We start from the raw sequence: 13300 nt of genomic DNA on the forward strand, positions 1-13300 counted from the left end.
AGACTTTTAAGAGGTTACTAGGTCACCAAGGTCTTTCCTCATCTGTAGGAATAAAGCTTCATGTAGCACTTACTAGTGTCTCCACTGGCCCTTCTTACTACGTGAACACGAAGCAAGAAGACTCCCCAGTGTCTGCTCTTTTCAAATGATCTCATCTTAGATATTTTGTAATAGTAAGCACAAAATGGACTAAGATATGTGCATATGTGCATGTCATATTTTTTTTTGCATTTTTCATTGAATTATTTCAGATATTACATTGGATTATGTCACTCTTATTTTTCTTGTAAAAATTGATGGCTCCTTCCCAGAAATAAAGCAATAAATCCAAATTCACCAGGTCATATATAAAAGATAAAATTTTGTTTTGCTTAAAATATATCTCAATGAGAAGCCTGTTTTACTTGACTTAAATTTATAGTGATATTTTGCATGAAAATATTGATGTCAATTTTAGCATCTAATCCAGTTTGAGTCCATTTTAATAGCAGCAAGAGTTCAAATTGTAGCTCACGTGGGTTTAGTAGCAAACAGAATTAAATTCCCTGTCTGAGCAGAGCTGACTTTCATCAAAACCCTTGAGTTTTCTCCAAAGCAATTCAACTTGGATTCAGGTTCTACCAAATCCTCTGTCTTCAAATCAAATAAAATTACTTTGGGGAAGGTTGGCATCAACAATACAAGCCTTTGTCAGGAAGGAAAGACATTTGAAGCCTTCTTTCAATTTTAAGTAGTCTAAGCAGCAGTAACCTTTAAAAGATTTGCAGTCTTTCCAGGTGTTTGTAGATGTTCTCCCTGGGTGAACTGACAAGGCTCTCTCATTTTCAACTCCCTTGACATAACTGATTTCTCTTTCAGCCCAGCAAGGTCACAAGTTTTCAACTCTCATCTCTTCCTCCAAAATGGCAGGTGTTTGTAGAGCCACCCTGCTGGATCAGAGAATCTGGAACTGAAAGTCTTGCCTCATTCCTTAGGCCTAACATCTACAAGAAAGTCCTGCCACAAACCAATCTCTCTTGTCAGATTTTTCTAAGATTCAGCTTTCCTTTACTCACAAAATAAAGTGAAATTTCTAACCCATGTTCAGCTAGGTACATGAACACTTTTGCTCTGGAAAAAACAAGAAACGTTAGGTAGTGTAAAAAAAAAAACAACAACAACAACAACAAAAAACACATTTTATTCCATTTAAAAATTTAAAAAATAAATAAAAACTGTTGAAAATATAGATTCAAGAATATAGCTGTGAAATTATTAGGGTACTTTCTTTCAACAGAGCCAGCAAGGCATTCTTTAGGAAAATTGTCAGTTTTTGACACTAATGCATGCTGCTGGTTAAAGCAATAAGTGCCTATGACAAGACAAACCTCTGTCTTCACCAAACTAATCAAGCTGGATCTTGATTCCAGAAGCTCTGTGTGTATTATATATGTACACACTATAGTTAGATTTTTCTTCCATTATGAATTTTTCTTTATTTAGAAATTTTTCTCTGTTGGAAGAATCTGACCTTTAAAGTGTCCATGAGGTCTCTCTCATTCTCTCTCTCTCTCTCTCTCTCTCTCTCTCTCTCTCTCTCTCTCTTTCTCTCTCTCTCTCTCTCTCTCTCTCACACACACACACACACAGGCATTAGTGTTTACATGACAGATAAAAATCAGAGTTTTACTGAAACAATGGGGAGTTTTCACTTGCTTGCATGCAAATTGAGAATGTCATAGCTGTTATTTTCACCGCAGTTGGCTTTGAAATACAAGCAAAATGTCAGAGTTCAGGAGTAGGTTATATCAAGTGAACAGTCACTAATTTTTTTCTTGCTCTGAACAACCCACCAGTTCAAGCATTTCTAGACTATTTGACTTGATGAAGCTTTCTCCAGTTATTTATTGTTTCTTTTGCTTGGAAATGTGTCAAGATTTTCATGGAAAGGCAAATATACGTTTTGGTAAATTTCCACCCCGCCTTTAAAATGGGACTTTTTCCTCCAGGGAAAAAAATCTAGATTGTATGATTTATTTTCAGGATACTCAGAAATAAGCTTTCTTGACTCCATGTGCACATTGGCAGGAAACTTATCACACAAGAAACACTCTGGCTTTTGTGTCCCACCACATTTAGCAATGCAAATAAAAATCAAAGGAAATGTAAGAGCCATCAGCTTTCTTTTCTTCGACATTTGCCAACTTAAGCTAAGTTTAATGTGAACAGAAAAAGATACGCATAAACATAATCTCGAATACATTTTTGTTAATTCTGATGAATGCAATGCTATCCTAGATGTCATCATACAAGGATGATGATTTTACATAAGGAACCTCTGCTACTATATGTGCATGTTCTATAAAGGAAAATGTTAAGCACATTAAACCGTTAAAAAAGCAAAATGACATATTTTGCCATAAACAACTTTTGCACAAAGTGAAGAAAACAAAATAAAGCTAAATAAAAGTTTTACACACACACATACTTGTTCTTACTTCATCTACAAGTACATCTATACATGATCTTCAGTTTTAAAATCCCTGTTTTAGACAACCTAAGAATGGGAAAAAGAATTTGCAAACTATCCATCTGACATAGAGCTAATAATTTTGAATATGTAAGAATCTTATCAGTAAAAATACCAGATTAACTAAAAAATGGGCAAAAGAGCTTAATAGACATTTCTCAAAAGGCAGCATATAAAAGACCAATAGGTATATGAAAAATGCTCAATATCAGTAATCATCAAGGATTTGCAAGTTAAAACCATGATGAGATACCACCTCACTCCAGCTAGAATGGCTATTATCAAAATGACAAATGAAAACAAATATTAGTGAGGACATAGAGGAAAAGAAGCCTTTGTATAGTATTGATGGGAATGTAAATTCCTACAGACACTCTGGAAAATGGTAGGGAGGGTTTTCAAAATATTAAAAATACAATAGCATATAATTCAGTATTCCCATACTGGGAATAAACCCACAGGAATGACATTAGAAAGGACAAAGAGACATCTGTACTCCCATGTTTATTGCAGCACTATTCATAATAGCCAAGGATTGAAATCACAACCTAAATGCCCAGAAATGGATGAATGGATGAAGAAAATGTGGTACATATACACACTGAGATACTATTCAGTCATAAAAATGAATGAAATCCCATCATTTGAGACAACATGTATTAACCTAGAGGACATTATGTAAAGTGAAATAAAGCAGGTACAGAAAGACAAATACTGCATAACCTCACTCATATGCTGAATAAAAACCAAAAATTGATCTCATGAAAGAGGAGACAATAGTGATTACTTGAGACCAGGGAGAGAATAGGGGAGGGAGGGATAGTGTGGTCAATGGGTAAAGAATTTCAATTAGATAATAAACATGAATTCCTGTGATCTACAGAGTGACTATAGTTAATATAATTTTGCGTGTTCAGTATAGCTAGAAAAGAAGTTTTTGAATATTCTCAATACAAAGGTAATGGATATGCTAAGAAGTCTGATTTGGTTAATATACAACAAATGAAACTATACTCCATCAATTTAAAGTAAAAAAAAAATTCTTCATTTTAAAGTGGTCTGAAATAAGCCACCTAAACTTTGCGGTTAGTGGATAATTTCCTATATTACATATGAACTCACTGCTGGATATTTCCAGTTATCCTTTAGTTGGCTGCATTCTTCTACTTTCCATCTAGTAGTCTGACATGGTTACTTCCCTTTCCTCTTATCCAATCAAAGACTAGATGTCAAATCTCATGATATGCATGGTTTTTCTCTTTATGTGGCTAAATATCACGAAGTCCTTAACTTGTCATTATATGATAAGATCAAGGTCTCTTTTTACGCGGGTTGTCTTATTCTGAAATCACATCAGTGTGTCAACATCTTTTTTTTTTTTTAAATGTAGAGCCTGTATTAAAATTTATACATTTTTTTAAAAAAATGATTAAGAACTACAAAACTAACCAGGTACTTTGGTGTACAACTGGAATCCCAACTACATGGGGTGCTGAAGCAGGAGGATCACAAGTTCAAAGACAACCTTAGCAATTTAGGGAGATTCTGTCTCAAAATAAAAAATAAATAAATAAAAAGGACTAATAGCTCAGTGGCTGGACACCCCTGGGTTTAAACCCCAGTACAAAAAAAAAAAAAGAAAAGAAAAGAAAGGAAGAAAAAACAAAAGAAAAAAACACTATAGGCTATTGTTATCTTAGTATTTCTATTGAAGCCTAATAAAATTTTAACATTGTCACTAAAACCACCAAACTTTTCACCAGAATAGCAAGCATTCCCTAAGTTCTTACTTACCCTTTCAGCTTGGCACTGTATTTGTCAAAATATTTACTATTTGATCTCATTTGATTTAATCTTCTCAAAGTCATTATTATCTTAATTTGTCTTTTTAAAAAAAGCAAATTTATGGCAGTAAAGTAATTTTCACAAGATTTCATAGTTAAGTGACCAAGCAAAGGAAGTAAATCCAGGTTTGTCTGAATCCATTAGAAATTTTTTTTCTGTGCTTTTACATTATACTGTGTAAACCATGATTCAGCATCAGCCAGCCTGTCTGCCTGCCTGCCTTCCTCTCTCTGTCTCCTTCCCTTCTTCCTTTCCCTTTCTCTCTCTCCTCTTTCTTCTCTAGTTCCTGCCTTTCCTTTCTTCCTTCCTCTTTCCCTCTCTCTTTTTCTTTCTTCCTTGTTCCTCCCCACTCCTCCCTTCCTCCAATTGTCCTGTCCCCCCACCCCCGCCCTCCTGGGTAATTGTGAATCTATGTTCTATTCAAACAATCCTTGGCTCTCTCATAGAGGAGATTAGTTTGCCTTCCATGTTTTAGTTCACACGGTATGTTAAAACACTGTATAGAACCACATGGAGAACAAAACCTCACATTGTAATGCTGCTTCCCAAGTGGATATGGAATTAAGATGCAATGGCTCAATTTATTTTGCTTAAATAACTGATGAGGGGTAAAGAATTTATTAGTCTTGTGTACTTCCTTTAATACAGCTTATAGACACAAGCACTTTTTCCATGTTATTCATTTCCCAATTTACCAAAACACTATACCTAGAGATAATCTGGGACTCCACTCTTAAATAATAATGGTATTCGTTGATTATATGATTATTAGCCATCTAATACTGTACCAGGTGCTGTGTATATATGATCTCTAATACTCGGTGCTTTTTATGTATGACTGTAAGTACTAGGAACACTGAAAAACTGATGATTATTTTCTCCATTATCTTAAAGTGAAAACTTAAATTTCAGAAAAGTTAAAAATAAATAACCAAGTGGGGTTCTAACTTTAGTCAACATGACTGCAGCACAGATGACTCTTGTTCTCTCTGGTCTGACAAGATGCCTCACTGTAACTTTTCCCACATGTCCCTGCTGGGAGGTCCTGTAGTGAAAATTCCTCTTCTATAGATCCCTCTGGGTGGAATATTTCACTGAGAACTGAGAGCACTTGAACAATGGACTGATATACTCTGCATATTTACTTTATATTGATTATATCTGTAAGTCTATAATAAAGAAAAAAATCCATTTACATAGAAATGGTGTGAAACTTAGGGAAGGTGTGGGACATGATGCCAGAGGGTTAATGAGTTCCAGTCCCAGGAAGAAATGAATGAGAATAGGAGAAAAATGGGAAATAAAGAAGTAAATAAAATCCATGACTCAAGTTTCTAAAAAATGTAACATCTGTGAACCCCCATCAGATCTTACACTGGTTACTAATTTCACAAAGCTTTAAAAAAAATACATTGAAGTTTAGGAAAAAAAACACCATAGTTTAAAAACATTGTTTCATGGAAATTAAAGGGTAGATACTGTTTTTAACCTTTTTCTGTGGTAAAATTGGCTTGAATGTTGTATAGTGTCAGTCAGGATGGCCTGGGTCCTGCTTTGGTACAAGAATGTTAAAATCTTGAGGGCTTAGAATAACAAAGGTTTATTTTTGCTAAAGCTCTAAGTTGGCAAAGTGTTGGCTAGAACATCTATTTCTCATGTTCTCACCCTGAAGCCTAAGCTGATGGCTAGTTTATCATATAAAACATTACTATTTTCCTAGCAAAAGGAAGGGTACATGGCAAATCTTGCACTGCGCATAGGCTTCTGTGAAGAGCTGGATCACAAATTTTCCACTCATATTATTGGCAAAGCAGGTGTCATAACCATGTCTAGTTTTAAAGGATGGATGAATCCAATATGTGACGAAAAGTAGAGGAGAATTGGAACCATTTTGTACAATCCTATGGACTACCACAGAATGAGAGTCCATATGGAGATGGTTTATTTTCTTTTTTGATCATGAGATTACATTAGAAACTAGTAACATACAACATCTGGTGATTGGCCAAAGAAAATAGTTTATTTTGTAGCACATTTTTGGTTCAACATACATGTGGGAGTTATAAATATGGGAGTTCGTCCTCACTATAGACCACCATCAGTGGTATATAATGCTCCAGGTCAATGACCCATCACCCAGAACAGCAGGAAGCTTGAATGTCTCAAAGTTTGGAAGACAAGGATGATAACTAGATTACTAATTATGTTTTTTATTACTTTGGTTGCAAAAATAATTTATTTGTATTCTATTGCAGAAATTATATGTCCTCTTAAATGTGATAATTCATTTGTTTATCAATTTCCTTCTCTGAGGTACATAGAATATGAAGTATCAGGAAACAACCCATCTCTTGACCACCACGCCAAGTGTTGTCACTCAATTATCTCAGAAAATTCCCTCATTCAAAAATCCATATTTATAATAATTCAATTTCAATCCTAAATTTATAAGTTTAGGCCATTTAAGTTAATTATTACAGTGCAAAGCTAAAATATGAGGAAGTCACTTAAAGTCACAGAAAAGGTCTTTACTAAGAACATCCATATAATAACATTTTTAAAAATTTGTTTTAGTTATACATGGACAAAATATCTTTATTTTGTTTATTTATTTTTATGTGGCACTGAGGATCAAATCCAGTGCCTCACATGTGTGAGGCAAGTGCTTTCCACTGAGCTACAACTCCAGCCCCAGTACCACAACATTTTTTATTTCATTTCTCATTGGAAAACTGTATGAATATTCTCTTAACAGTCAGTGCAGCTCATTACAGAATAACATTATCACATGTCAGCCCATTTCTCTGTCATGAACTTTGAGGTTCCTTGCACAGAGTAAGTGCAATTTAATTCTATAAGGGTTCTGTCAAGATCTTTCACAATAAAACACAATGAAATTGCTGATCACCATCTGCATGCTGCAAATAAAGCTGAGTATGAGCTGTCATTCAATTGCAGCTTATTTATTAATAGAGCAATGCCTTTCTTAGTTGTGTATATATTTTTCCCTTGGTACTAATCTCAATGTACTTTTATCAGTCTTTATTACAGATTGTAGAAAATAGTTAAGGAAACTTCTGATCTTTTTTTAAGCATGCATTTTAAATTTTAAAACATAAAATCTCATCAAAATATTCTCTTTATATAAGTGCTGCACATATTCCAGGAGCTGATTCAGTAGTTTCACCCAAATGTTAAGCAAAATATGGGATTACCTCAACATATAATAATAACTACTGTTGCATTTACATAAGGAAATAAAAAATCTTTGGCAAAAGCTTACAGTGCCTCATTTTTTTATCATAACTTGTGTTACACATTTTTTTTTTAAGGAATGGTCCTGTATCTGGTTTTGCTCCAGTGAATGCAACTAAGAAAACACTTTAAAGTATTAACTAGCATGTGTTTCTGAAAATGTCAAAAAACTTAACCACAAAAATTCCAAGCATTATTTGAATAGGAAACCAAAACTTCAAAGGTTTCTTACTAGCACAACAGAGACCAGGAGAGAAAGTGTTCTTGGCTCAGTATAATCTAATTTTTAGATACTCTTTGTCATACTTCCTAGCTGCACTTTTCTTAACTAGCATTTGGTTCACCTATCTCACAATATATATTCATATTTCATATTGTTATTAAAGAACTTTTTACTAGAAACATTAAGAAGATAATTTAGAATTATTTTATATGTGTTGTCATTTGCTATTTCTCACAGTAAAGATAAAGCAACACAATAAGAATAACAAAGGCATCACCACACTTAACAAATAATTCCATGCAACTGGGATGAACTGTCAGGCAAGTTGAAGTGACCTTTCACAACTTCTGTATAACCTGCTTCTTTTAAAATTCCAAAATTGTTACTAAGAACATTATTGTGAACATAAATTTAATCTTAATGGTTCAAAGTTGCAAAACACAAGATAGATAAATTATATCATGTGTTATTCCTTTTGGAACTTCTAGATTGCCTATAGATTGGCTACAACTTTCATGGACTATTAATGGTATACATGCCTACCATAACTCAGGCAGGCTGTGTAAGATACAATGTTTATATAAAGTCCCCATGTTTACTTTCATTTGTACTCTCATTCTCTTTTTCATTAACATACTCCCCAAAGAAAAAAAGCCTCTGTGCTGATTTCAACAGATGTCTATACCACATTTACAAATCCAGTCCTAGATTCTCACCCAAACTTCAGACTTAGAGGACTGCAAGACATCTCTAATGTCTGAAAGGCATCATCAATTTACTACATAGAGAACAGAGTTCTTGGATGGTCTTCTCCAAAGCTGGCTCCCCTCCAAAGAGTTCCATCTTATTATACCAATTGTCTTTGCTTTTTTGTTGTTTGTTTGTTTTGTTTTTGGTGCTAGGGATTGAGCCCAGGGTCTTGTGCTTGTGAGGCAAGCACTCTATCAACTGAGCTATAATCCCCAGCCTTATTATACCAAAGATATTTTGTCCATGTATAACTTACATATTTAGCCCAAATCTAAGAATCAATTGAGTCTTTTCACCCTTCCATATGCTACAGATCTTATATATTATTAATTTCTGTTGATCTGCTCTCAAAAATATACTAGAATCTGAAAACTTCCAATGCTCGTAATGCTGCCATCTTGGTTCAACCTGCTATCATCTTGCTCTCTCTTGATCGCCTCATTATTTTATTACTGGTTTCACTTGTGTCTAACGCTGTACTGAAGGTTGTGTTCTGTATTCTCACAGTGGAAAGAGAGACCTTTCCAAAAAAACAATTTAGGTCAGGCCAAAACTCTCCAACGGCTTCCTGTCATGCTTAAAATGAAGTTCAGTGTTCTCACTATGGCCCGAGAGACCTTACGTGATCTGCTCTCCAGCTGCCTATGGAGTCTACCTTGAATTTTCCATTCCAGACATACTGGCTTTTGGAGTATTCCTTCTGTGCATTAAGATCATTCTTTGCTCTGGGTTTTGTACTTGAGGTTTCCTCTGCCTAGAACACTCTACTCCTTTGTATTTGCTCCCTTACTTCCATTAGTGTATTGTTTGTTTGTTTGTTTCTGACCACCCTAAACTTAACTCAACCCTGTTGTCCTGGTTTATTTCTCTCCAGAGTCTCATCACTCTCTGGTATTGTATTGTATGCTTATTTTTCACAACTTTCTCCCACTGGAATGTAAATTTCACTAATGCAGAGACTTTGAATTGGGTCAAGAGCCATATAATCAGGGAGCAAATAAGTATATGATGTCCTATCTTTTAGTTCTGTGGATAGCAGAATGCTACAACACAGAAGAGATGATAGAATATCTAAAAAAGGAAAAGTTGGTTGCCAGATCTCAGGGGAATGGCACTCTGTGAAGAAAGAAAGAAGTGTAAAGGGAATTTAGCCTTGGTCTACACAGTGATCACAGGAGTTGGTGAGGCCACCCATGGGGTTTCTAGATATCTTATACCTTTCTCACTGAGGGAAAGCCAATGGCAGAGAATTCATATGCTTTGAGAAACTTCCTTTCAGCCTTTGATCGATTCAAAGGTTAAAAATTAGACATGTAATTACCGTTGCTTACTCAAGCTGTGTTCTGTATTAACAAAAATTAAACAGTGAACAACTTCACCTGATAAAGATTGAACATAAGTACAGTATAAGTTGAATTCCAGCAACGTCTAAATGTTAACTGTATTGGCTAGGCTACAGTTTAAATCTGTAGAATTTTATATGCCTCTCTGAGTCTTGCATCCTCTGAGTATTCATAAACTAAAATTGTTGAAAATGTACATTAACCACAAGTAGAATTGCAAAGAGGAAGAACAGTTGATACATCCATTCCTTGAAAGGCATAAGCTGTATGCTACAACAAATTCTCTAAATAGTCACTGGGTTCATATGGCTTTGGGGAGGATGATAATAGGTACTTCATTACTGGGAACTTCTAGGAGGTCAAATATGACAGATTTATGGGTTTTTGGTTCTGATTAATGAAATATCATTTAGTTCTTAATGGCCAAGGGGTTACTGAATGAAAAAATACAGCTGACATATTTCAAGGGGGTTTTTCTTATGACCAACTGAATACATCAGTTTAATAGTCAATTCTACTATGAGTCGATACAAAATTCAAATAGACATTTCAGCACGTTTGTTTCACCTCACTCTTCTTGAAACTGTTATTAGCCAGGAAAACATTACAAAGGTTTACTGTGGAGGCATACCAGCCTGTTTGGATATTTTCCATTATTGTACTAGACAGTAATATTTGGGTAACTAACTTTAGTCAATAGGAATTACTCTATCAGATTTACCTATGAAAGACTTAGCTGAGTGTTCTCTTAAGAAAATCTCAGCTCTCATTAACTGTGACTGTTTTTACCTGAATTTCTGGTGCCTTCACATGAGTGCTAAATAGTTTAGACTACATGGAACACTTATCTACTGCAGCAGACCCTTCTCTGGTACCAGAAGATCAACATTTGGTTTTAGATAAATGTATAAATCCTGGATGGATCTAATTTAAGAATTTAGCAGACTAAATTATATTTTATCATCTGTCCAAGGATCTAAAAACAGGCAGTAAAGATGTAGTTCTAATCTTAACAATTTCAACCAAGTGTGTGGAAAAACCATGTTTTCTATTTAGAAGACATATGGCTGAATATAGTTATTAAAATCTTAGTGTCCTACCTCTCGGATTGCTGTACAAAACTCACTCTGAAGCACTTTTTTGAGAGACTGTAGCTTGTGTACTGGTACTTCTCCAGATTCCTGTAGTTTTTCCAGTAATTCAATTGCTCTTGCAACATCTGGGTGAAAAAATAAATACATAAATAAAAATGGAGAGACCTAGAATAAACTGTATCTCATCAGCAAAGTACCATTATTTCAATTGAATGGGGACATTATTCCAATTGAAAACCACATAAAATTAATTGCAAAAACAGAACTTGTAACTCAGAGATTATTGTTTTTATTTTTTGGTAAAAATTCAATTTAATCTGTTCCAGATAATTTGTTACTTCTAGGAGGGCATTTCATGTATGTTACTTTTGTCAGATAAATCAGTTTGAAAAAGAAGAAAGTGCAGGAAAAATGTCTATTACTTAATCTGATACACCAATAACCATCTATGGTCAATTGCATCTATGAGATGTTTTTTTTTTTCAGCCTGACTCTCCAAACAATACTTTCATTGCAATTGCAATGTTACACTTATTAGTATGATCATTTGATTGATGTGCATTCACCTTCACTTATCTATGAACTCCTTTAATGAAGGAACTTGATCTAGTTTTTTTGCCATTGCATCCCCCAGAGTCTGGTATGAAACTATGAATAAATATTCGAGGAATAAATAAATTAATGGACTCTCCACTTCACCACCACTGCATTATTCCAGGTCCTTATTATCTCTTCTCAGTTCAACTAGAATGATTTCTTCTCCTCTAGCTTCTTCATATGGCCCACAAGTTTATCTCTCTAAAACAAAACTTTGATCATGTACCCATCTATCAACTTCAATATCATAATAGTTTTCAATGTTTATATCACAGGTTAATGTTTCAAAGTACATATAGTCTTTGGTTGCTATAAAATCTAAAATCCCTATATTATTTATTTTTTTAAGAGAAAATTATATAATAAAAGACTATTCAAAAATAATTATAGTGATCTCTTCCACCTTGCTTCTATGGACAACAACATCTCACTAAAATATCACTTAGGTTTTTAAGTAGTAGGACATGATGTTTTCAATTTCTAGGTGACTGGTTCCATAAAGTATTACACATTCCAGCAGTCAGATTATAAATTCATCCATCCATCCATCCATCCATCCATCCATCCAGTAATTTGCATTTCTATTATACCTGGCACCAAGCTTAAAAACAAACAACACTTCCTTTCTGAACTCACAGAACTCATGATCTAATAATACTGGAATACATCAGCACAGCCACCAATAAAAAAAATTGTCCACTTCAAAATTTGGGTGAGGTTAACATAGGTGTATGTATATATTGAAGAAAATAAGCAAAAAGTGACTTTATTGAGACTTCCCTGCTGAAGTAGTTATTTTGATTGCCAATTGTAGCCCAAAGTAGCACAAATCATGAAATCAATATGACACTGACAGTGTCTAAAGTTTGTCTGTTAGTACATAAATAGAAGACAACATAGTCAATTGGACAACACTGGTCACATCTACAATCAATATGGTACCAAGCTGAGATTTTTAAGCATTTCTAACTGCATAAAACACTTCACTTAGATGCCCCATAGGCACATAGAACTCTCAGTATGTTTACAACTAAGCTCATTATTTTTTTCCCTGAAATTATCTCTTCTCTTCCAATATTCTGTTTCCATTAATGGTATCCCCAAACAGCCTGTCTCCCAAACTAGACCATGACATCATTTTTCACACTTACCCCCATGTGCAGTTTGTCAGCAAGTGCTATAGATTCTACCTCAAATATACCTTTTGAATGGAGCTCTTCCCCTTCATTAATTCAGAAGAGCCTTTATCATTTCTCACTGTAGTACTGGCACATCTCCTAACAGAGCTCCTTTAAATTCATCTTTTTTTTTTTCAGTTCATCCTCCATGCTGCTTCTAAAGAAACTGTCCTGAATGACAAACTTAAATATTATTCTCCTGTACATAAAACCTCATGCAATCCCACCTACTACAGAATAAAGTTATAAAGTTCGGATCACAGGGTTTTATAGAGGGCCCTCAGCAGCCTACCTATTCTGACTCAGCTCTGTACACCTCCTCCTGCCTATTCTGCACTATGACCATCCAAAAATTTTGCTGTTCCTAGAACATGCTACAGAATGTCATGCCTCTATGGCTTGGCACATATTGCCTTCTGTTCTTGGAATGCAATTCATCCCATCATTCATGTATGTCTTCATTCTTTCAGTAGTTTTGGGTCCTGTGCTGTGCACAGGAGACACAG

General features: G+C 34.7%; 1 protein-coding gene across 1 annotated transcript in view; it reads right to left on the bottom strand.

Annotated features, from left to right (window-relative positions):
- Window positions 1-13300, bottom strand: part of Lin7a (lin-7 cell polarity scaffold A) — a 137803-nt gene that overhangs the window by 82224 nt on the left and 42279 nt on the right. Inside the window, exon 2 of the mRNA XM_076853155.1 lies at window positions 11026-11144. Within this exon, the coding sequence (XP_076709270.1) occupies window positions 11026-11144 (119 nt within the window). The remainder of the gene's footprint in view (window positions 1-11025; window positions 11145-13300) is intronic.

The sequence above is a fragment of the Callospermophilus lateralis genome, chromosome 4 (genome assembly GCF_048772815.1).
Source record: "Callospermophilus lateralis isolate mCalLat2 chromosome 4, mCalLat2.hap1, whole genome shotgun sequence".
In the NCBI taxonomy this organism is placed as follows: domain Eukaryota; kingdom Metazoa; phylum Chordata; class Mammalia; order Rodentia; family Sciuridae; genus Callospermophilus; species Callospermophilus lateralis.